The sequence below is a fragment of the Alligator mississippiensis genome, chromosome 8 (assembly GCF_030867095.1).
Source record: "Alligator mississippiensis isolate rAllMis1 chromosome 8, rAllMis1, whole genome shotgun sequence".
NCBI lineage: Eukaryota > Metazoa > Chordata > Crocodylia > Alligatoridae > Alligator > Alligator mississippiensis.
In genome coordinates this window covers 83463160-83489078 of record NC_081831.1, presented here as the reverse complement: position 1 = coordinate 83489078, position 25919 = coordinate 83463160, and the positions used below count along the sequence as shown (strand labels likewise).

Sequence of the window (25919 nt, the reverse complement as noted above, 5' to 3'; positions counted from 1 at the left end):
CCAGGCTGCTCCCCCCCCCCCCCCCCCCCCCCCCAAGCCAGAAGCAGAAGGCCCCCCCCCCCCCCCCCCCCGTGTCCTGTCCCGGACAAGGACCCTGCCACAAACATGCGTGCAACACTCATCTGGTTTATAGCCCGACTCTGGCACCCGTGCATCCTGGTCCCTGCTCCTTTGCATTTCAAAAATCAACACTACCATAAAAGTTGACCCTGGCTCATGTCACCCAGGGGGAAACCTGCACCCAAACCCTGTAGGATAAAGCTCAGGCATGGAAGAAGAATGGTTGTACTGCCCTGTGACCTATTTGACCCCCCCCAAAGTGTCTTCCTGGGAGGTCACCAAGGGCAACACAGAGCCATCACCTCACCTGTGTGCCTCACCCCATACACCTTGCACCGCTGCAGACCTGGAAGCACTTTGCAAGGTGCTCTGTAGAGCAGTTTCACCCTAAGTCCATAAGCAAATACTCCTTGGGGACCCCCTAAGCCCGCCCAGGACACAAGGTGGCTACCCAGGGGCAGCAGAAGAGAAGAGAAAAGGGGCACTGGGACTCAGAGATAAATTAATTTCATTAACCTTAACCATCAGTATGATACAAATTTTGTTTTATTAATACTTGAATAAAACTTACAAAACTGATATAATCACCTGGACAAATTATTCACAGTACACACACTGGTTATACAAACCCCCCCCAAAAACATATCACAAATCTGTAACTGTGAAATATTTGATCTAGGTTTAAGACCTTCCCCGTCTCTCAGCCCAAGTTAACTGGTTCTAGAATCTCTCTCAAACCTGGTTAAAATACTTAGCTTCTAAATGAGTTTCCCCCTCTTTAGCTATCTAAACAGATGCATCCACACCCCCCCTCCCAGAACTTTCTACAGCAACGGATGCAGGTCCAAACATGTCTTGGGTAGATCACCTTTCCCCTAACACCTTAAGGAGACAGAAGTGTTTCACTAACAGCCACCTGAGTGAAACAGGAGAATCGTGCAAGGAACTCCTGTTGAGTAGGAGCAAAAAACCTGCTCCTTCCTAGAGGAAAATTCTGCCAAATAAAGGAAAGATAAATAGATGATCTGTAGACAAGGATATTATTTCCACCAGTAATTTTGAACCCTGTTCTTGGAATGCAACCAGCTCAGACCTTAAAGACTTTGTAGCACCTTACAAAGTGGGACACAAACAGCAACAAAAAAAACAACAATTCATTGAATCCCTGCTGCAACCCTTCCAAATTAGAAACTAAACTGCAGCCAACTAGACCCGTCTGCTTTTTCTAATGCTACAAACTTCTGTCACATTGAAAGCACAAAGCTCAGATACATTTAGGAATCTAGAAGCCTGGTCTTTGAAGCAAAGTCAGCACTTAGCTTCCGCATGACCTCTGCATGGCTCAAAGCATGCTGCTTTTTCTTGGTAGACCCATAGTTTTCTTTCACATACTTTGCAAATGGAGTTAGCTGTGTTCTCACAGGAGTACCATCCTTCCTGCTAGACTGACACAAGACTAGCTGCCCCCTGCAGTGTGCACACACAAAACGCTCTGTGTCCAGCGACTTGGAGTGACGCCCAATCCTAAAATAGAAGAAAGAAAAAGTAAAGTGATTATATAATGGCATTTGGCCAGGGGTGTCAAACCTAGGACTCACAGGCCTGTTCCATCTAACAGAACTGCTCAGTCGGGCCTGCTAGCCTACAGGTGGGCCACCAGAAGTTGGGGGTGTAGCCTGCCGTAGAATCTGGGGCCCTTAAGCCGGGGGAGGGGACGGGGACATGACAATCAGGAACAGGAGACCAAATGAGGATTGATACAGCTTTGGTTGCCCTCGGGCTGTTTCAAATATGTCACTGCTGCTGTGGCCCCATATCCTCGGCTGCCAGCCCCACCACTGCCCCATGCTGTGGCTGCCACTACAGCCACAGTGTCCTGAAACATGCTGCTTCAGTTCTGGCACAGAGCCCAAAGCAGGAGCCAGAGCAGAGTTGTTTGTCCTGGGCCCAAGCTGGAGCTGCCAGCTGGATCCAGCTCACAAGAAGCCTGTGGTCGACCCACACCCTGATATCAGGCAATAGTGGTAGGAGAGTTGCCCAAGCTTCAGGCCAGCAGTATAAGTTAGTCTTCTAATACATTCAGCTACAGTTAAGAACAGCAGTCTCTGTGTGTGTGCAGGTTGAGTGTTCTAAGCATGTGCCTGTAAAAATGTTCAGGGTCACTCTAAGGGTTACATTAAGTTAACTACACAAGCTGCATGCCTAGCTGTTCTGCCCCATGAGAACTGTTGGGGCATCCCCTGGGTTCCTGCCAGGCTGCCATGCAGCAAATCGCTGTGGCTGCAGCATCAGCTGCAGTCTCCAGGCTTCCCCCATCCTTCAGCTTGTGTTCTGTGCCCACCCAGGGATGGTGCAGTGTGGCACAGCATCAAGGGTATATAGGCCCTCAGCCTCGCCTCACAAGTCATAGCCCCCTCGCTATTTTCGTTGCCCTCTGCTGGACTCTGTCCAATTTGTCCCCATCCTTTTCTGTTGCGGGGTGCCCCACATTGGACACAGGACTCCAGACGTGTCCTCAGCAGTGCAGAATAGAGGGGAAGAATCACCTCCCTCAATCTGCTGGCAACGTTCCTACCAATGCATATTGGCACTGATAAAAGTAAAATGGACATTATTCGCAATCGTATTTTTTTGGATGATGCGGTCGGTAATGCCACCAATAAATGCCACGTGCGTGCACGTGCACAGCCGCAGCGCGTGCACAGCCAGGCAGCCATTGGTATCGGCCCAAAAATTCTTTATCGGTGCACCCCTACAGTATGCCGTTAGCCTTCTTTGCAACAAGGGACATTGTTGGCTCATATTCAGCTTAACAATTCACTGTAACCCCCCCTCCCCCCGCACCGGGTTTCTTCCTCTCTTTAAATTTCAAAAACTACTGCCATATGCTAAAAAAGGTCATATGGGTTCTCTCTGACAAGCCCTGTTAGCAACTACAACAACAATAAAATCTCCATGCATAACCATAATCCCCATCCACTACCACCAAGCACAGAGGAGGCAGAGTGCCACTTACAAGTTATATACAAGCTCTTCACATAGCTACAGTAGTCTCTCACCAGCAAGTCTACACAACCTTGTAAGTGATCAGTAACTCCTTCGGTAACATTGTTCTGTTAGAGTTGGAAACCCAAGTGACACCCTTTGCCTTGTGGCAACAGGAAAAACTTCAGTTTGTATCTAGCTACCATAATAGCTTCCTAATAGTACTTTGTCTGTGGGAGGTGGGTCCTGGAGAAGATATCTGGATCTTAAGATCTAAGCAAAATGAAAAGTCTGGATACCCAAAAGAAAAATCTCTGCTCCCGTGGAGAACAGTACTGCACAAAATTAACATAACTATTTTGAAACTGGCCAAGTGTTGCGTTTTTAGACAGAGCTGCAAAATTTTAAATCAATAAATGGTGGCCAAGAGGAACTCATCTCCAGCAAGTTTGGTCCCACTTGGTTGCTATTCTAAACTGGATGCAGAAATCAGTAGGCAATATTTTGATTAACATAGACTAAAGAAGTGAATTAACATAGACCATGGAACTGAAATGGTCCCTTCTGGGAGTTATCTACAAATCTTCAAAAACTCATTGAGGTCCACATTGCCCCCCTTAAATATCTTGTCTTGCCTGCCCCCAACATTTTGTTCTCAAAGAAGCCGTTAAGTAATTACGATGTTAATAAGAACAACAACAACCATGATGATAAATAATAAACAGCAGGGAAATTGAAGTCTGGTAAGGAAACTGGAAGAGAGATTGGTAGGGGATCAGTGTGAGGCTCTTTATGGTTTTAGGACAAAGGTGGTGATGTAATACAGACAAATTCAGTGCATTCCAGTGCCAACTGCTAATAATGTAAAAAGATCTAGTTTTAAAATAGACATTTAGTTAGTTGTTGGATTGGGGAGGTGAAGAAAGTTAGTAGAGGATCCCAGGCAAACGGGAGCAAACAACGACTACTCACGTGGCTTTGCACACGGAACACTCGTAAGTGAATTTGTATTTAATCTCATAGCTGTGGCATCGTGTCACCATTGGCAGCTCTGGATGAATTACAGTTGATTTCTTAGCGTAAAATCTCCAAATCGGTCCATGTCCATCTCGTATTCCATTGATAATCCAGGTGGCTGCGTGACAAACCTCATGGATCAGTGTGTCTCGAAGTCGGTCTTGGGGGAAGAGAAGAGGGAAAAAATTAAGTTGTTTGCCATCCCTAGTGGATGGCACCATTGTCACCAATGCCAGATTAAGTCTTCACTCTGATAAAAATTGCACAGACTGCTTAATGCAAGATTTTCCACACGCTATTCTCTCCAAGTCAGAGGGCACGTCATCCCCCGTGTTCTTAGCGTCTCTGGGGTGATAAGAGGGTGACTTCTTAGAATCATAGGGCTGGAAGGAACAAGGGTCATCTTGCCTGACCCCTGCACAGATGTTGGACAAACCTAAGAGCATAAGTGCCGTTCTGAGTCGGACCAATGGCCCACCTAGCCCAGGATCCAGAAGTGGATGGTAGAGAGAGAACCATGAGCCTAACGGATCTAGAATGTTCCATTCCCTATTCAATACCCTCCCAGACATCCACCATTACTGGTTTAGAGGTGCCAGAGGAAACATCTCCAACCATTCTGATCAACAGCTATTAACAGAGCTATGATCCAGGAATGTCTTGTCCCTCTGAATTTCAGTGAAGTATCTGTCTCTACCACCTCCTGTGGCAATGAATTCCACAAGTTAACTATGTGTTGCTTGAAAAAGTACTTTATCACGTTAGCTTTAACCTGTCACACACTCACGTCAGCAGGTGCCCCTTAATATTGTGGGACTTGGTGAATAACAGTTCTCTGTCCACTTGGTCCACATGCTTCATGATTTTATAGACTGCTATCATATCCCCCTTCAGCCTTCTCCTTTCCAAACTGAAGAGTCCTGGCTCTTTTACCTTTCCCTGGTATGACCATTGCTCCATGCCCCGATCATTCTGGCAGACCTTCTCTGTACCTTTCCTAATTCCACTACATCCTTTTGGAGATGTGGGGTCCAGAACTGCACACGGTAGCCAAAGTGTAGGTGCATTTATAGATTTGTGTAGTGGCATGATGATGTTCTCCATTTTGTCTTCTGTTCCCTTCTTAACAATGCCCAACAGGTTACTGGCTTTTTTTTTTTTTTTTTTTTTTTTTTTTTTGAGGTACTACTATATAAATCAAGCTGACGCTTTTAGAGAGCCACCTGTACAATGATTTCAAGGTCTCTTTCCTGAGCCGTAACAGCCACCAGACATGCTGTTCCTGTACCATCCCACCCAGGTGCCCATTCAGTCTGTTCTTGAAAACCTATACAACTTCTCTAGACAACTTACTCCACTGCCCTACTGTTTGTAATGTTAGGAAGTTTCCTAAACCAATGTTGTTGTGTAGATTAAGAACTTGTTAAAAACTGTATGTTTTTCTGTATCTTTCTTCCAACAGGTATCAGGAAAGTTAAATGCCCCATTATTACTAATTTACATATTTACAGATATTTTGTTTGAAGAATGCCTTATTCAGTCCTTCCTGATTTGGTGGTCTAGTCAACCCAGGGTATTTTTTGTTACCCTCTAATCTTCATCCACATGCACTCAACAGCTCTCTTGCTGACTTCCCCTAGGACATCAGAGCAAGCACATGCGTTCTGGACAAAACAGTGCAATATCTCCTCTTTTTAACCCCTCAAACCAGTCCCTCTAAATCAAACTATACCCCCTCAAGTATTGACATTCTAACCATGCGAGTTATCCCACAACACCTACTCCAGGTAATATAACTTCCAGTTCATTCTGCTCAATCCCAGTGCTTTTTTTAGAATATAGGAATGAAAGCTACTTTGCAGATTTTCCTGATGTTTTTTTCTCCCTCTCACTTTAACCCCATTAGTCTTCCCTCTTCTTTCAACAGCTAAGCCTCTTTGCCCAGTCTTAATCCTTAGATCCTAATTGCACTTCAGTCAATATTTTTGTCATCATTCCCCACAAAACCTAGTTTAAAGCCTTCCTCACCAAACATCCCCAATGATGTAGAGATACTCTCCTAAATCTTCAGATGGATCCCCTTCCCTGCACAGCTATCTTTTTCACAGACCATCATCCCAGGTCCCTAGTTGTGATCTCTTTGTTTTAAAGCCATAGTTATTCAATGCAGACACCGCGAGCACCTATACACATGCCTAACACGTTCCAATTAGTATGTGTCAGAGTAGACTCGACTGAGTTGGCTGGAACATGCCAATTAGCATGCTCCAGCAGCCTCACCATAACATCTATTCAGTGTCCCATGCTTCAAAATGGCAGCAGAGGCACTTTAACTAAAGGTCACTGAACAAGCTTTAGTTAGTATTCCTGCCGTCATTTTGAACTGTGGCAAGCTGAACACGCGAGACACTGTGGGTGCTTTAATGAGAGTGCCCCCCGAGCGCCACTCTGATTAAAGCACTCCCCCGTGGAAAGATGCCCTGGGTACACCTGCCTGATGACAGCTGTGTTGCTACTGATTTAAGATGATTTTCAGTTGATCCTTGCCCTACCCAAGCTTTTATGCTGTAGTACATCATGATTGTTTTAATGATCTGTCAATAAAGCTCATTCATTCAGAGATAACCGAAGCATTTTAGACAGCCAACTGAGAACAATTAATATAGTATTGAGTAGGGCTCTTTCCCTAATCAGCCTCAATTGTGACTCCACATTTTCTGAAAAAAATGTGTTCAGCTGTAGTGAACAAACTCAGATCTCAAGTAGCACCTGCAATAAAACACAGCCATTAAAACTCTTAGAAATGCACTTTGAATCATGATGCCCATAAAAATTACTACTACTAATAATAATAATAAAGACCAGGCCCTCATATAATGCTTTCCGTAAACAGATTTCAACATGCTTTGCAATATTTAATGTACTTATCCTCACAATAGGACAATGCTATTATTCCCATCTTCCGAACAGTGAACTAACAAAGAGACTGACTTATTTAAGTTCTTACAAACTTTGTGCCAGGACAAGAAATAAAACCCATGTCTCTGCATCCTAGCCTAGAACCCATCCAGTAAAGCAATTAAGTTCAATATCCTTCTTTCCTTCCTTACCTGCAGAGTCACAAACTTTTTCAGAGAGCTCTATCCGAGCATAGCGCTGCAACTCAGGACCTTTTGTTTGCCCAGTTACACAGTACCCTGCTGTCTTCCGCATCTTTTTATTCCAGATGATTTCCATTTTCTCTGGTAACTGAGAGAAAAATAATGAAATGGTGCATATCATCTGCACTCTCCCAACAAACATTTCTTCCTCAGGCTTTTCCCTGGTATGTGCTTTTAAGCAAAAGGTGTTTATCCATGCACATTAGGACTGAGATCTGGGGGGAGGCAAGGTTTAAGGAACTCTTTTTGCCTTCCCCACCTCTTTGAGGTTGGAAGACTTTGCTCTCTCTTGAGATGGACCACGTGAAGCAGCTGCTTGAAAGCAGTTTTAAGCAAAAACAAAATAGCAGTGAAACAAAGTCAGCCATATAGCTCAACTGAAGAGAAAAAGTAGTAAGAGTTAACATCTCCAAAACTAGCTGTTGTCCCTGGTCATGTTGACAATCTCTTCTCCGAGTGCTCAGAGGAGACTCTCACTGTCACTTAACCAGGCTGTCAAATCCTTGATGAGGGCAGCATCCCATATTTCCTAAACATTCAACAAAGGCTAAAGCCTTTCCTAGGAGACTGAGTAGGGAGATGACAGTGGCTGGTTAATTTTTCAGATTTTTTCAGAGGTTTAATTATCAAGTTTAAGTGCAACCTTCATAACCTACACTCTCCAGTTTATTGAGGCTTCTTTTTAAACCTTTAAAAAAAAAAAAAAAAAAAAAAAATCAGCTCTCTCAACATAAAGACTATCAACCTGATCACGTTCCTCAATCTGACCTTGTCTTGTTCTAAAACACCCGAAAAGGACCTTCCTTGAAGACTCTAGTACTGCTGCATGCAACTCTTGAGATTACAAGTTCCAAAACTCTGAGCCAGGCTACCCCTTGCTACTGGCCTACAGAGACCTGGCTGATCAGATTGGTTCCAGCTTTTTTTAAGTGGGCAGCTTAAAACTGATCCGATCAGGGCATACTGCCACAAAGAGCAAGAGATTACATTCCAATGCCACAAAGATGACGGCTATCCAAAACTTGGGCATACAAAAATCAAAAGCTTCCTCAGGCACAAAAGCCTCCCCAAAGCATCCTAAATATATTACCATCCCAATTGCTTTTCTAAGCCAGCAAGGAACTCATTCCATTTCACAAGTATGTGATATGATCACAAGTTAGTCTTGCAGTAAAAATGCAACAAATGCAGTAACAAATTTGATAGATTTTTTTTTTTTAAATTTATACCAAATAATATCACTAAACAGTTATCTATGGCTTTGCAGGTCCAAAACACAGTTTTCACTACACATTAAGGAATATGCTGTTGCCCTGTGAGACAACTGGATATTACTGCCATTTTATGACTGGGGAAAGCGGAGGCTCAGAACAATGCAATTTGCCTGCTGTCACCACCCAAGTCAGTGACAACCTGCGACTAGAAGTTAGGTCTCCCCAACTGTGATCATTCCTCCAGGCCTCAGTGCTTTAAAGCCAAGTTACTTTTGTTCACGTAAGCCAGCAAACTAGTATTAGGAGGTGTATACGTTGGGTGCATGTTTTTTTGGCCTTTCCGAGTCCCAAAAGCATACTATGCAGGGATGAGATTTTGGGGGCCAATACCAATACCCAATATTTAAGGAGGCACATAAGTCCAGTGAGATGGAAGGAAAGGGGAGAGGGAAGGAGTGTTGGGGGGGGGCGCGGCGCTGGCGCTCGGGCAGGCAGATCAATGCCTCCCACGGTGAGGGAGGGGGCAGGGGGGGCAGAACCATGACTTATGGAGCAGCGGAAAGAGGAGGTTCCCGCCACTGCTTGCACCCTGGGAAGGCACAAGGGGGCGTGCTCCCCCTCCCCCCATCTACGTGGGGCAGAGTGGGGTAGGTTGCAGCTGGGCTCTTTTCAGCGGGGGCTGGGCTCACAGCAGGCGCTGGCAGTGCTGGGAGGATGCTACATCCACCCCAAATGTTGCCGCCACTCTGCTCCCAGTGCTGCCCTGCCAGCTGCGGCCCTGGCTCTTCCAGGAATTTGGGTAGAGGCAGGGTGCTGAGCCGGTGCTGCGCCAGGTGGCTGGCAGCGGCAAAATCTGGGGTGGATGCAGCATCCTCCCAGCGCTGCCGGTGCCCGCAGCCCCCATCATGAAGAGCCCCACCCTGCGCAGATCCAGGAGGCACATCCTGCTGGGCCCCACCCCCTGTCCTCCCAGGGTGCAAGCAGCAGCAGGAGCTGCCTTCCCCGCCCCCCCCCAAGCCGTGGCACCTCCCCCCCCCAGCAGTCTGTCCCTGCCCCCTCCCTCACCGCGGGGGGGCATTGATATGCCCCTCCCAAACCCCTTCCACCACAATGGACTGACCACTGAAGGCTGGTGGCTCCTGGCTGCCTGAGTGCTGCGCTGAGCCTGCACACAGCACAGGCGTTTATCAGCCAAATTACGGGCCCCATCGGGCCAATATCCAATACAGCCAGTTTTCTTTATATCAGTACTGATCTGATATCGGACTGATGCACCTTTAATACTACGATCCCCTATCTGGATCACACCACCAATTATTGATGACGTCTGTCAGATGTATCCTCTGGCATCTCTAAACAAATGATGGTGGAGGCCAGAGAGGGTAATGAACAGGGGATAGATCATTCTACACATACCCAGTTCAAAGGTCTCCCTCTAAAGCATCCTGTCCTACCACTGTCAAAGGCAGGATACTGGACTAGATGGACCATTGGTGTGACCCAGTATGCCACTTCTTGTGTTCTGGAAGATACTCTCAAGACTTAACTATCACCTGAGCTGGGCAAGTTAGAAAAATCTCTGCATTAAAGCTATAGGAAATTGCTTTACAAAACCATCTATCTTTTGACCTCATTCAAACATAAGACACTTGCCAGAAAACTGAGTTTCAGCTGAGTTTGAGATAAGGAGCCAGAATAAAAGAGCCATCATTTCACACAGAAAATTAGAAGTAGCAGAGAATCCATGGGTTTTATTTGTTCTGTAATGGAAACGTGTGTATATGACTACCTTTTGCTCAAAGATGGTGCTGTTATAAAGACTGTAGAGTTCCTCTGTCAACACCTCCTTTTTCCTCCTGAAATCCTTCACATATTGAGATGTTGGTTTTGAGAGATCTTGTAAGAAACAGCCAGGCACTGGACAAAGATTTGATCTGCAAGAAAAATAGCAGCAAAAAAGTTAACCCGTCACGTACGTTTTCTAGAAAGGAATGGTTACTTACCTTATACAGTATGGCGGGGACCCCTCATCTTCGATTCAAATACAAACAGAGGGAGGGGGGCAAATTGCTGCTGTAGTTCCAACTCTGGCCCCGACCTGGAGATGGGGTTTGGAGTCAGAGACTCCAAGGGGAGCGGGTCAACGGACCTGATCCAGCCTGAGGTCTAGCTCCACACCACTGGAGTGCAGTGTGCTCCATGCGGTCTGATTGGACCCTGGGGCAGCACTGAGGGCTGGATGGCAGGGTTCTACAGGCTGCATGTTTGATACCCCTGCTTTAAAGGATAGAAAGCAAACACTGCTTATTCAGTCTTGTTGCCCCAGGCAGAGAAGGACCTGAAATACTACAAAAGTTCTTGCAGGCAAGCTTCTTTGGGTAGATGTAATATCTTTTATTAGACCAACTGAGTAGTTGGAACACACTTCTTCTCAAGCTTTTGGACACAAGCACCCTTCTTCAGGCATAGGGAGATTCTAAACCAAAAACCCTTCAAATGCTCTGGGCCTTCATGAGGATGAGTTGGGGGTGGCATGAGAACAGATTATGTGATGTGGCTCAGTCATCACTGTTTGGAAGATTCTGATCTCAAGTACACATACTCCTGATGCAAAGCCCCAAAGTCTCATCCATGGAAGAGGAGCATGTTTGGAGTGTGTCAGTGTGACAGCCCTCATAGCAAAATGTACTCATATCCCTACATTAGTACAAAGGTTATGCACATGCCCAATGTTGTCATCAATGGTAATGCCACAAGTACATAGTGGGCGTGCCAACACGTGCCCATTAATGCGCAGCAATAGGCTGCTGGGCACACGTCTGCACACGTGCCAGGAATCACAGCACATCGAGCCAGGCCAGTGCAGGGTTAACCTCGTGCCCCAGTCAGCCCTCTAGCATCTACACGTGCACTGCTGGAGAGTTTTTTACTCTGCGCCCGGATAGCACTTGTGTTTACAAGTACTATCCTGCTGCAGAGTATATTGGTTTACTCCAGCCTAATAGGGGTGCCTCTCAGTGTCTACAGGGAGTCTAATTAGTCTACTGCGCAATAAACGTCTCATGTGGACATGACCAGTATTTATGAATATAAACTATTTGAAACTCATGGAACTATATACACTGTTTTCAAGAGTAGCTTACAAATTGCAAAACAAGTCCATTCCTTTTAGTTGGAAACAAGTCCCACCTTATACACACCAAAGATTTCAGAGCCTTAAACTAGAGTACAGAAAGAAAAAGCTTTTCAAAACAGTAGTGCAAGCATTAAGGAAGCACAATTTTTTTATCTGTTTCTTTTGAGCATGACAAACAGGAAGTACTGGTGAGAACATAATAGCAGTACTTTGCCTCAGAATTGAATTCAAGCTTCTTTTTTAGCTGCTTTTTATTTTCTCTGAACATGTGACAAGAACAAAGAGAGGTTTACCTTTTCTCGGATAGGGATGGATGCATGCAATTAACTGACTGGATCTCAAGAAGTCTCGTACAAGGCACTGAACTGGAAGAAGCATCTTTCAGCAAAGATTCTGAGTTTTGCCTCTGGATTCTCTCCCTCTGAACAGTCTGCTGTATGCTTTCACAGGAAGACCTGAAGTTTTCCAGTTCTACAAGCATACACAAAAAGATTACGAACCTAAATGAACCAAATATTAGGCATTTCTACCAAAGAATAAGGAATTAAGAGATTGACTACAAAGCAGCAGAACACTACATAATCCAAAGGTTAAATATTATAGGCCAAATACGGGCCAAAAAAGGAAATGGTTAAGTGTATCATTTGTTTCAGACAGGTCTGAAAGGACTTTAGGCGTGATTTACATATAACAAACCTTTAAGAAGAAGAGTATAAGGAAGTCCTGCTGCCCATTTGGACAATACTTGCTAAATTAAGAGGATTAAGACAGAATAAAGAATGGATTTCTCCTACCTTTGGTAGCTGGTTGACAGACTGTGGTTTTGTTCATGGGTAAACTTGGAGTCAGAGGTGTGCTTCGCTTTTTTACCCGCTCTATTAATGATTCAAATTCATCTTCTGAGATGTCTGATTCTACCATCGCATTTTGTTGCAACACTAAGGTTTGTATTTTGTCCTCTGTACTCTCCCCTTCACAACCTTGTTCCTTCTCATCCAGAGATGGGCTCAGATTATATTTAGAAAAAGCAAGATCTTTTTGTATGTGAGAAGGGGGTTGTTTTGTGCGTCTCAGGTTCTTCTTCAAGCCCTTCTCGCCACTCTTTTGGTGGCGGTCCCGCCACGTACTTTTTATAAAAACAGAATCTTCAGTGTCACTGTCACTTAAAAACTCCAAACGCAGCTGTTCCCTATAGCAAGCATTTTCCTTTCCTCTAGCCACGGGTTTCTCTCGAGCCCAAACATCTTTCAGCACTGCAATTTAAAAGATAAATATAAACAACCCACTAATTTAGCTTCACAGACATCAGCTTTTGTTTTAATATCAATCTGGCAGATGCTTTAGAAAACACGAGAACCCTACACAGAGAAATATCTTAGGATTTCCATGCACGTTTACACTTAAGTCCATGTGATCTAGCAACAATGCAACTGAGAAATAGCCAAAAGACACATCCACGGACTCTAGAGGGGCATGATGAGTCTGAGAGAAGTTGCAAGGGTCTAGCAAACACCATCACAGCTGCACCCTTGATAAAAGTTTCTGCAGCTATGTATGTTTAAGACTTTGTTTTAACATAATATTAATGTCAGTTCTATTTCTTAAATAAGCTATTTGAATGAGCAGTGGAGGGAATGGGAGCAGGCTTGCCTTTGGCAGCCAGGTTTCCTTTTAGTTGAAAGCAAACAGAATTGAAGAGGGTTAAGAGATAGACGGCCCATTTTTGTAACTGGCATAATTGGAAGGGAGAAAAACAGCAACACTAAATGTAGGAACAGGAAGCAGAGGCTGAGGAAGGAGAGAGAAGTAATCCAACAGAAAGGAAGAGAAGTTGACACATCATATCACTGTATATTACCTTTAAAGCAGGGGTGTCAAACCCATTTGGTCCCATTGGCTGAATGAGTAGTGTAGGAATGCTCCTTGGGTTGGATCAGGCCCACAGACCATGCTCCCCACCTCGCCGTGCTGATTCCAGTGCCAGTGGCACCCTGGCCAACCCCCAGGTCTGGAACTACATGTCACATGACACCTGCTCCAGTCAGTCTGGGACCTGTGGTGTAGCGTCTGTGGGCACTGGATGCAATCCAGTGCCGGACTGGCTAGCAAGAGTGCTGCATGCAGCATACATTCGAGACTGGCCTGGCCAGGCGCCGTGAGTCCCAGAGCAGTCATTAGGTGTGGTGCAGACCCAGGGCCACTGGGGCAGATGTCCTGTGTAATGCAGACCTTGGACCAGCTGGACCAGGCACTACATTCTGGCACGCGTGCCAGATCCTGCATATAAGGCCAGGCCAGAAGCATGTAGACTGGCTCAGATCCAGGGGCAACCTCTGATTATGGAGCTCCATAGGCCAGATCCAGCCCATGAACTCTTTGACACCCCTACCCTAAAGAGAAACCAGACATTTCCAAATTTACTTCCATCTCTTTAAGAAGCATTATGAGCTTGGAACAATGAGCATTTGTTCTTTCTACCCAGCTAAACAGTCATCCCCTCTGTTGATGGAGAGTTATTTGTCCTTCTTACTTGTACCTTCTTTTCTTTTAAAATCTGAGAAAAAGTCCTCCCTGGAGTCAACAATGAAGTCACTCAAACTGTAAAAATAAAATGAGACAAAGGAAGCTATAACCAGAAACAGGATGATAGCCACCACTATTCTTGTCCTAGCCTAGGTAAAACTTCCCAGTTATCTATTGCAATGCTTGTCACCATGGCTGCCTCCACATTTTTCATGCTTATATTTGCATATTTTAAAGTGCAACAAAATCAGCAAGTTGGGGATGAGTATCTCATTAGACTTATCTCATCAACGAAGGACGAAAAGAGGTAGAGAGAAGTAACTGAACTAATCTATCTCCATGAATGAACTCCTGATGCGAGTGCTCTCAAAGCTCCTAACCACAATACTGCCCTATGTACAGAAGAGAGGCTCTAATTCAGTTTTCCACATTCAAAATAAAATTTAAAAAAACCAACACCGCAAACTTATACATGGCAACCAAAATGTCCCATTAATAAATTATATAATTTTCTACAAAGGAAAAAATGTAACATCTACCTGTCATTTTGCTTCTTTGGGACTTGATGGGCCAGGGATTTTGGAGTCTTCATTCTAGATAAAACTAAATCAGAACATTGTAATTACATTAGAGAGCTTAACTTTCTAAAAGAATCCTATTCTGTGCAGGGAGTACATACAAGGACTGAACCCATGTTACTTTTAAATTATAAATAGCATACAGGATCCCTAAAACACAAATTTTATTCAATGTCTTAATTCAAAATAGTAGCTGTTTAGAGTAGGAAATGTTTGACTCCTCTCTCTCCATTATCTTTCAATGCTTGTTCTGTCATAAAACCTGAAAAACAACTGCTCAGATATCATAACTGGCAACTTAGAGAAGTTGTCCCCATGCACATTAGATTATGGGTACACATGCCTTGTACACCCATGCTAAGGGGCTCTTTGCCTAGCAATACCCATACAACACAGATGCACCCTACTCCTTTAGTTTTGCATGGAGGGCATTAAAGGGTGGTAAATGCTACCTGCCATCAGTTTGTTCTTAATCATAGAATTGCAAGAATCATAGGACTCTTAAGAAGAGGGTATGGAGGGTAGGATGCAGAACATGCATATGGGGACAGCATAAGTTTGTAGTAGGGAAGTACCTTTGAGATTTTTTAGAGGCCACTTGGGGCTGCAACAGCTCCAAGAGATACAGAGCAGCAGGGAACACAATTCTTGGAAGAACCCTCAATTTGGAACTCCCTTTGAAGGTTCACCTTATTTTAGATCTCACTGGAAGACATCCTTGTGTCATGACCCAAAGGTATGATTTTGTGTGCGCTTCGGCACTAGAATTATCCCTGTGGGATTACAGCTTCATTGCACGGTGGAGTTTTGCTGCACAGAGAACCCGCGTGCAAGGGAAAAGTTCCCGCCACTTTGCAGCTGTCTTTGCAGGGTGCATTTCTCAAGTTGCGACAGAAATGCACAGTGCAAAGGATTTCCCGCCACCCATATGCAAATTTGTTCCCCGCTATTGGCTCGTTCTAAATTATTCCCACGTGGCGGCTAGCGATTGGCCTGCTAGCCATATAAGAGGCTTGAGCGGTTTCCGCCCAAGCCAAAGAGGTTTCCACATCGATCACGTGGGGACTCTGGGTACACGGCAGGGCAACAGAAACCCTGTGTGAGACTCAGAGGAGTTTGGCGGCCTGATCCACCGCCCACCTCTTCCTGTCTTCGTGCGGTAACCTTTCTTAAGACGTATCTACGAGTTTCCATTTCGGTGGCGCGCTTGTCCAGGACATCCGGAGTTCTGTTTGCGTGAAGCCCAGCAAACTCCACGTGATTGTTCGTGTTCTTTTGTTTGTAACCGCAACTCAAGCAAGTTTTCCAGCCTGCACCGCAACCATCCCGGTGTAAGTAAACAATCTTAAAATCTACCATTACGCGTCTGTGCCTAATTCTAGCTCTGCGCCCGCCCTCTCCGACCCGGCGTGCCCGGGCTGCTGGCCACAGCCCGCGTGCAGCGCGACAAGGGCCGCGGATTCGCGCCCGGCCCGCACGCCTTGGAGCAGGGAGCTCTTGGACTAACCGGGCCATTCAGGGAGGTCTTGCATTCCAAGCTCTGCAGATTTAAGAAAGTAAACCTGGAGCCTCACCTCCCAGTCTTTTGGGATCAAGGAGTTGAATGATTTGCTAATTGAACACTTCCCTAAAACAGAATTCACTCAGGCAAAGAAGGCATTTGTAGTGCCTGTTCTGGGGGATGGTCTTGTTAGAAGAAGGACAATACTTAAAGCCTGGCAGTTCATAAAAGGCCATCTTAGATAAAAGATGGCTTTTTCCAAGAGAAAGTTTGCTGAACTTGCAGATTTCCCAACTCATAAAAGACTGCCAATAGGCAATAGTGCCAGAAAACAAACCACTAGCTATACAGAATTAAAAAGCAGATTTCAAGGCAGAAATATTAAGTCTTCAGGACAACAAAAAATGCTCCCTCATACCAAAATGCAGCTGAGTGGAACTTCAAGGCAGGAAGTGTATACCATGCTTTAACACCCCTTGTATAGACCACAGGGAGTGATGCATATTCAGATAGGTACTCCTAAGCAGAAAGTCTCCCAACTCAGTGCCCAAGATGCATGTGCATCTTCAGTATGATTTGGGGGGCGGGGGGGGGGGGGGGGGGGGAAGAGAGAGGGGAGAATATGTTCTTGTTGCAAAGCCTAACTTACTGTATTTAAAGGGAAAAAAGCTTCCAAAAGTTTAGAAAATATATTTCCATAGCTAGGAACAATATACCTTCCTTTACTTGTTCATACAGCCAGCAAGAATTCTACCCAGTCTATACTCACACATTTCAAATTCTTCATCATCACTGGAAGAAATGGTCAGACTACAGCTGAAAAATAAAATATGAAACAGGTGTCAGAAATGTGACGAATCCAACAGATGAGGCTCAGAACTCCCCAGAAGTTCTCACAATTCAAGACTGATGAACAGATTAAAAAAAAAAAAAAGTTTTTGCTATACTTAGTCATTCTGGCCAGTTATTAATTTTCAAGTAGAAAGCAAATACAGAAATAAGCACTAGAAAGACAATGCTTTATTATGGAAAATTTGGCATCTTAAAGAAGGCATTCATCTGATGGTAACTTAACACTGTAGTCTGCTGCTCACAGAAAATCTGCACCCGTTCTTTGATGGGGGAACAGTTTTCTCTTTGCCATCTGCACCTAAGGAACCAGATGAGACGTTTCCTTATCAGATAGCCCAGTAGTCTAGACACCTTTGACAAGTTAAAATAAAAAATAACTGTTAACCCATTTATAATCCCCACAAGAACTCATTTCTCTCATTAATAGCCTCCAGCAACCCCCTTGTTTCCTTAAAAGCCTATATGCAAACTAGAGGTACACTGATACATCAGTCTGATATTAGATCAGTATCAATATAAGGAAAATGATCTATATCGGCCTTAATTGGCCAATAAATGTCCATGCTGGGCACGGGCACAGCCACAGCACATAGGCACTGAAGACACAGCCTGCAGCACGGAGAGCTGTCTCCAGCTGGTAAGTATGGGGGAAAAGGGGGGAAAGGAAGGGAAGGAGCATGGCAAGGAGGGTGGGGGAGGCAGATCAAGGCCCTGATGTGAAGGAGGGACCTCCGGAGGCAGGGACTGGAGCAAGTGCTGCCCAGGCGGGGCGGCCAGGGGACAAAGCCTCAGCTTGTCCAGGGATGCAGGATGGAGCAGGGCTTGTCCCGGGCTCACTGGGGAGGGGGGAGGTGGCTCCTGCCGCCACATGCAACTCGTCCGCCGGCTCCCACCGCTGCTGCTGTCACTCGTCTGGGATGACACCAGGGGGCATGTGCCCCTGGATATGCACCGGGCAGGCTGGGGACAGGCCTGTTCCCAGCAGAGCCTGGGCCGGGCCAGGCGCAGGGCAGGTGGCAGCGCCAGTGGGAGTAGGGGGCTACAGCGAATTTTGGGGTGGCTGCAGCCCCCTCCCAGCAATCCCACCCCACACCCTACCCAGCCCAGGCTCCACCAGGAACGGGCTGCGGATCTGTGCAGGGCAGACAGGCCAGGGAAGTTCCCAGCAGAGCCTGGGCCAGGCAGGGCATGGGGCAGTGCCACTAGGAGGCGGCGGGGGGGCGGGCGCTGGAGCCACCCCAATCTTCGCCATAACCCCATCATAGCTCTCCGCTCCCAACAGCACCACTGCCCACCCTGTGCCCCCACCTGGGCAGCCCAGGCTCCATGGGGAACAGCCCAGACCCCAACCTGCCCTGCTCAGCACACATCCAGGGGCACACGCACCCCTGTGCCCTCCCGGACAAGTGACAGCAGCAGCGGCAGGAGCCCTAGGCAGGGCTTGCCCCAGCCCTCCCTCCCTCACAGCAGGGCCTTGATTTGTCCCCCTATGCCCCTTCCCTTCCCCCTCCACCCACCCCTTCTCTTACCACACCAGACTTACCTGTTGCAGGCAGTGTATGGGATATCAGATTAGTATCAACCAATATGCCTCCTTAAATATTGGCTATTGGTAATGGCCTCAAAAATCCCTATCAGTACACCCCTAGTGTAAACAGGTAAGCCTTTCACATGTCCCTCTGTGGAAATTATAGAGGGATTGCCTCCTCCCCTCCCTTCTCTACCTATTGTTTTCCTAATTTCCACCTATTTACATTCTCACGGACCTCTTGTCACATTTTTAGCTTCTTTCATTCCCTGGAGATCTCAGAACAGCAAAGACCCCCTAATGCCTGAAAAGGGGCGTTTGTGCCCAAAAGCTTCCAAAGAACTTCTTTCCAGCTACTCAGTTGGTCGAATAAAAGATATCTACCCAAAGAGCCTTGCCTGCCTAAGAAACATGCACAGCATTCCATGAACACTTCAAAATACCGGGGTTCTTCCCAACTGCATTCTTTTTTTAATTTAATTTAATTATCTTTTTCTAAAAATAGAACAGGTTTAAAATAAAATGTGAAGTCATGAAAACATAAGCAAGCTGTAACCTACCTTTGACTATTTTTACTTCATTTAAATGTTTACACAGTACATAATTCCTGTGGCCATTTTAAAGAAACTCAAACCATAACCTGGAGAAGGTTATTGACTCTTGTCAGGTATGGTTTGCTAAAATAACTCTTGATATTGGAAATCTTAAGGTTCAAAAACAATATTGCTTTCATTTTAGTTTATTCAACTAAACCATTCAAAGCTCTCTTCCAATCCATAAATCAAATAAATTATGAGAGGATGAAAGCCATCAGCTCTAAAACCTTGAAGGACGTGATGCCAAGCAGCCATAATTTCAAACAAGTAATTATGGATACCATCTGCATTTAATACATGAACTTTAAGTGCAAAGTGGGGATGTAAATATCGTTTAAAAAAATACCTGTTTAACCTCTTCTAATTATATTGGTTATATGGTCCCGTGACAGAGGCAAGATGGCAAGGGAAGCCGGGGCCAAGGGTGATACATGGGATCGTGGCGAGTTCCGTGGCCAGCCGAGACTGAAACCCATGGCCACAGCAGGCTCTACGTGGTAAGTGTGTGGGAGCAGGCAGGCAGCGGCACCAGCGCAGGGTGGTAGGGTCCGCTGGGGTTCTCAGGCTTGGTGCAGCCCGCTGTTGGGGGACCAGCCCTAGCAGGAACTGCCTGGGAGATGGCACGGATCTGGGCTGCAGCATCACACAGCTGTTGCAGGAGGGAGGGAGGTAACTACCAGTTACCTGGGGGAGCAGAGCTGGGCAAAGTTGTGTGGTGGAGTTGACAAGACTCAAAACAGGAGCAAGCACAGTGGCAGGGCTGCCATCAAGTGCTGCAGGGTTGCACAGAGCCAGGACTCCCTCCGATAGCACCCACCGGGGTTTCCACATGCATTCTCCATCTGGATGCTGCCAGCAGCCGGGCCAGTGCCACACTGCACTCGCTTGGCTGAGGGCTTGCCCAGTGCCAGGGCTCCTAGCACAGAGTGCTCAGCCCGCAGGTGGATGCCTCAGGTGCAATCTTGCACAGCACGCCCATCTACCACACCCTGGCCTGGGAGAGCTGCTGCTGCAGGTTGTTGCCAAGCAGCATGCTGGAGCCCAGGGGGGTGGACGGGAGGGAAGCATTGCCCAGGGCTCTGGGCACTGGCAGGCTGGAGGCTCTGCCTGGGTGCAGTGCAGTTGTTCTGGCAGGCAGGAACCCCTGTGAGTGCTATGGGGGGAATGCACCTGGCTCCATGCAGCCTGCCATTGCATTTACTCCTATTTTAGCCCCAGTGGCTCCGTTGCACAACTTTGCCCGGCTCTGCTCCCCCAGGTAACCGCTAGTTATCTCCTTGCCATGACAGTCTGGATCCAGGCAGCCCCAGCTAGAGCTACTCTGCCAACAGCGAGCAGCACCAAGTCGGGAGGTAAACGGTAAAAAAAAGAATATAATTACCATTTAAACTCTTACATTCTTAGTGCAAAAAAAGGGCCATAAATATATTTGTCTTGTGAAATATCACATCACGTGGCATCGGTACATTCTATATATAAATGGCTTAGTCCATCTGTCTGTCCACAAGGCTCTTGGGGGGCAAGTCTCCAGCCACTGCTGTGTCAAGAATGACAGGCAGGGTGTGGCTACAGTGCAGCAGGCCGGGCAGACGCAGGGGGAGGGGAAAGGGGAGAGGGGCACAGGGCCAGACATAAAGCAGGGGTGTGGCGGGGGACAGCACATGGCCCAATGCAGAGTGGCGGTGGCAACAGTCACCCATGCTCCCTGGGAGGTGGCGCTCCGTCCCTACCCCACCATTCTTCAGTTTGTTAGTGTTAATAGGTAAAAGGTATTCCCCCAATTATCAAAAGGCCAAAATCAAAGGCATTGCAATCACAGATTTCATCACTATCAAAAAGAAAGGAGAAAACCTTGATTTTTAAGTCAATCCAATGTCCCTTGCCTCTTGTAACTGTGACAGTAAGACACATGGGGAGGCAGTCTGTTGAAATGATGCATCTCATGCTTTTCACAAGTCAAAGTAAAAAACACCTTAGATTCCATTAAAAAGCAACATGCTCTTTGATTAAAGAGTTGTGATAGTTTGAACCAGCTTGAGTTTACAAACTGGCTTAAGGTTACCCCCATGTAGAACATACTGCAGGCCTTAAGAAACAATATTGGCTACCATTTTTATTTAAAAACCTGAGTTAAGATAAAAATACTCTTTCCAAGCAAAGAAACCAGCATAGTCTATACCAAAGCACCCTGGGTGCCACCAGATCACTTGAAAGGGGACCTGAGGTGTAAAGAGATAAGTGCAGACTCAGGCTTGTCCCCCCTTTGATAAGCCCCCATTTCCCACTGCAAGGAGGGAAGCACGTATGACAAGGTTGGGTCCCAGGGGCAGCTCTGACATTCCCCTGGAGACTCTGCGACCGTGCCCCGCTCCACCCATAGGGCACCTTCCTACCTCGCCTCGATGGTAAAATAATAATTAGGGAGGCTGCCCACATACTTTTGTGTAGTCTCGTTCACCTAAACCACTGCGAGCCCCTGCCTGCACCCAGGCACCTCCCTAGGCCTCACTCGATAACTGTGCCCCTGGATAGCACCTTAAGAGTCAACTGTGTGGCTCCAAATTCTCCCCTACACCACGCCTCATAGATGGCATCCTTGCAGATGTTCTGCCAGTCGCTGACGCTGCCCCTCTCCGGTTACCAGACCCCTCAGACTCTCCTCTGGCCCCTCAGACGCCTCGGTCTCACCCAACTGCTCTCTGGGCCACCAGACCCCTCAATCTCCCTCAGACCCCACTCCAGTTGTCCAACCCCATAGTCTCTCTCAGGCCTCTTGGCCTCACCAACCACTCTCTGGGTTACCAGGCCCCATGATCTCTCTCCAGGTCCTCCTCAGGTGTGTCAGCTCCTCTGTGCTTTCTTGGCCGCTCCCCAGGTCCTCTGCTCTATTCCCGGCCCCTCGTTGGGCTGCTGGACCCTCGTGGTCCCAGTCTTCCTCATCGGCCAGCGTCCTCCTGAGCTACATGTTTCCTGACCCCTCCCTCTCAACTGTGGCCCCCACAAGGGCCAGTAAAGGTTCTCAGGGTCAGTCCTCTGGCCAGCAGCCCCCTCACCTGTGTGGATCCACCTTCTCAGGCCCCTCCATGGGTCACACTCTCTCTCTCTCTCTCTCTCTGCAGGCTCAAAACCCTCCATAGGTCTTGCTATACAGCCCTTCTTCTCTGTAAACCCCCTGTACTCTGCCCTGCTCACAGGATTCACCCAGACCCTCTACCAAGTCTCTCAGACACTCTCATCCCTCTCTGGGCTCACTAATTCCCAGCACATCTCTCAGGACTTCCCTGATCTCTCACCAGGCCCTTGTGCACTCCACCTCTCCCTCTCTGGGCTTGTCTGGCCTCTCAACAGAGCCTAGGCACTCCAACCCTCTCATGGCTCACCTGCCCCCTCAGTAGGCCCACAGACTCTCAGACCCCTTCTCAGGGCTCTGGACCCCACACTGGGTCCTCAGAAACCTCCTCCATCCTCTTAGTCCTACCCAAACCTTGGGGTGTATCAATCATTATTACAGGTAAGTGGGGGCAAAGGGGGAAATGTTGACCTGGTGACAGAATAACCGTCTTATTCTCCATGCTGGCATGCAGGAGCTGCAGCCTTCCTGCTGGGTGATGTCCTACACCTGCTCTCAGGGTCTGGGCTTATATCTAATCTACAACCAGCCCTCCTTCAACTAGGAGACTCCCTTCCCTCAGGTGACTTCTTTGATCAAGCCCAGCCACACCTGCCAGCCCCCTGGGTCAGCTGGACTCCCACCTGCCCATGGCTCAACAGACTGCCTGACCTCTTCAAGTGGTAGGCACATCAAGTGCCCTGCCACAGAACTGTAATATAAGAAATTAGGTTTTTGAATTGGGTGCCACTCAATTCACTGAAGTTATGGAGGGGGCTGAGAATTCAAAAACATTGAGAACCGCTGGTCTATACAAAAGCAAATCTGCAAACAAGCAGCAATACAGAGAACATGTAAACTACTTTGCTGTCACATGTAGAGAGAAAATTTAAAAAACAGGTGAGAACAGCTAATCAGGATTTTTCTTTTTTCTATTAATTAAAGCCTTCTTACCTTTGACCCTTTTTGCTCTGGCATTCTGCAGACATTTTCTTTTTGTTCTTTTTACCTGCAAACAAAAACAGCAAAGAACACCCTAGAAACACAGATATTGGGATGCAACAAGCAGCCTGAGCTTACACAAAACAAGTAATAGCTGAGTCCACAAGTGATGACTCTGCAACTCGTGCTAAGCTTGGGCCAACTCGCAAAAGTTAAAATACAGAATACTGATGCTAATTGCATAATGCAAGAGGATGTGAGTTCATGGCTAGGCCAGCTAAGAAGGAATAACAGTCTCTCTTCCAGCTTATCTTGCTATATTCAGGATGATTTCAGGCAGGCTCTTAGTTGTCTGGTGTGTAACCATATGAAATGTCTATCCTTGATTAATTAGTATGGTAAATATTTCTTTTGCAACTAACTCGTGTTTATGTGCAGGAAGAGATTCTCCGTATGTAATAGATGTCTCCTCCTGATTTAGTATGTTTTTCCTGGCTGTTAATCATTTTCTTGATATGTTCCAAACTGGACAACCTCTTGTTCCTGAAGAAGGAAATTTCTGATAACCAGTAATGAGCAGGTTTTTCCTGTCAATTACTGCTGGGGACTCTCTTGATTTATACAACTAAAAGAATGCTTTGAAGATGCTAAACTAAGGGTATAAAAACACAGTAAAACAGCAAACCGCGCACACGCTTCAAGAGTAAGAAACCTCTCTAAGACCAGTTGCTGAGGCGCCCGACGTACTCGAGAAGTTAGAGAGAAACAGACCACCTCTGTCAGTGAGAAATCATCACCGTATAGCTAATTACTGGACTTCGATTGGGTTTGGGCTCACTTGACTTGATTTTAAATACTTGTAGTAAATAAGGCCTTTCTGTCACTCATCGAACAAGGTGTCCTGTCAATCTCTGAGCTAGTTCGGAATCCTAGGTTTTTATTTGCTAACAAGAGCTCTTACAGAACCGAGAGCGAAGTAGGCAGGGAATGAGTCTACAGAAGGAAAGAAAAACACTGATGGAATACTGGCTGCGGAGTTCCCAACTTCCTAACAGAAAGCCCCCTTTGTCAAGCTGAGAACCAGAGGCCAACTCCAACAAGCAGCACTGAGGAAGCACACGTGTTGAATTCAACACAACTGCTTTATGAAACTCCACAACAGATGTCTCCTAAGCAGACAACAGGTGCAGCGTTAGCCTTACCAGAGCAAGCCTGGAGACCCAACGAGAAGGGTAGCTTAGCAATAGACAGTATAATGCACTTAAGTGTCCAAGTTATGACAGCATGACTCCTAGCATGGCCCTTGTAAGCTATAACTGGAGGGTTAGTTTGTTTGTGGGTTTTTTCTGTTTTGTCTCAAGTGCTTGATTGTTTTGAAGTGAAAGTGAAGAGCTACTGTTCTGTCACCAGGTCAACATTTCCCCCTTTGCCCCCACCTACCGTTTCCTATAGCCTCTGATCCTCGCTGCCATTCATTTGCTTGTTCAGACCTGCATTTCTGTTCCACCCAGGATATCACAGAAAACACCAGCAGACTCTCCCTATGCCTGAAGAAGGGTGTTTGTGCCCAAAAGCTCAAAAAGAACAAATTTTCCAATTGTTTAGTTAGTCTAATAAAAGGTATCTAATTTATCCAAAGAACCTTGTCTGCCAAGAGCCCTTATTGCACCTTGGTTGGACTCATCACTGAGAATCTTTAAATGAAGATCAGCTTTCCTTTCTAGTCTATAAGGGAGTCTGCCGTTCGGGACAGGAATCGGCATTACTATCTGCGCAGGTAAGCAGAAAGCAACCAGTGGCTGGGGGCTGCAGTAGGAATGGGCAGCCCGCGGCAGCGGCCAAGTCACAAGCACCAATCTGCCAACCCCTCGACTAGAGGATCATAACGCTCTGCTCTTCAGGCTTCACAGCCTCCGAGTTCGTGGCCAGGAGTGTAAAGGTCAAGTGGCAATTACATCGATACCGTTTCCCTCCTAGCTCGGGGCTGCCTGGGAGGCCGCGCAGATCCCGGCGGGTGCTGCGGCAGGGGCGCCGGGCGAAGTGGCGCGCTCGAACCGGCAGGGCTGAACCAGGAGCGAGCGCAGCAGCGAGATGCACAGAACCAGGGGCCGCCGCCCACGGCCCTGCGCGCTCCCGACCGACTACCGCCTCTCCTCAGCCGCCGCAACCCCGGCGCCGGCGCCCAACGTTTCTTTGTTTCAAAAAAACTAACCCGGCCCGAGCGGCTTCTACAGAAAGGGGAGCCCCGGCACGGGCAAGAGGCCAGGCCGCTGCGGCGCCGAGCCCAGAGAAGACGGCTCCGCTCCAGGAGGCGAGGCCTGAACGGCGGGGAAGCTGCTCCCGGCTAGGCGCCGACGTGACTCCGCCGCCGCCCAGGCAGCGCGATGCGTCTCCGGGCAGGGCCGCTGCTGCCCTCGCTCACCTTCGCGGCCGGAGCGCGGCGCCGCCACATTCAAACTCCGCGCCGCGGCCCCGAGTGTTTCCGGGTCGCAGGAACGACTTCCGGCAGGCGGAGCGCATGCGCGGCAGCCGCCCGCGAGGGCGGGACCACTCGCTTCGGAGCAAGTCCTTCGTCCAGGCCGTCCCCGACCTCCCCTCCCCCCCAGTCGGAACCCGGGCCGGGGCGTCCGCAGTCGCAGCGGGAAGGCATGGCCACCCCACCCCACCCCGCCCCGCCCCGCCCCGCCGGCGGCCAGCACTGACAGGCCCGGCTCGCC

General features: G+C 47.3%; 1 protein-coding gene across 9 annotated transcripts; it reads right to left on the bottom strand.

The window, feature by feature from the left end:
• Positions 1-588: 588 nt before the first annotated feature.
• On the bottom strand, positions 589-25737 carry GCNA (germ cell nuclear acidic peptidase). 9 transcript variants are annotated; one of them, XM_059732969.1, is made up of 12 exons: positions 25625-25737; positions 24643-24776; positions 23215-23269; positions 16945-16991; positions 14636-14699; positions 14104-14171; positions 12368-12826; positions 11867-12044; positions 10227-10371; positions 7173-7311; positions 4018-4222; positions 589-1584 (listed from the first exon to the last, which is right to left on the bottom strand). In XM_059732969.1, exons 1-12 carry the CDS (start codon positions 25720-25722, stop codon positions 1335-1337), a joined length of 1842 nt encoding a protein of 613 aa, XP_059588952.1. In that variant the 5' UTR covers positions 25723-25737; the 3' UTR covers positions 589-1334. The 9 variants fall into 9 exon arrangements, with proteins under 9 accessions (XP_059588952.1, XP_059588953.1, XP_059588956.1 ...); XM_059732970.1 differs by having other exon boundaries at positions 14110-14171; XM_059732973.1 differs by lacking the exon at positions 25625-25737 and adding an exon at positions 25415-25618.
• Between the last annotated feature and the right edge of the window lie 182 nt (positions 25738-25919).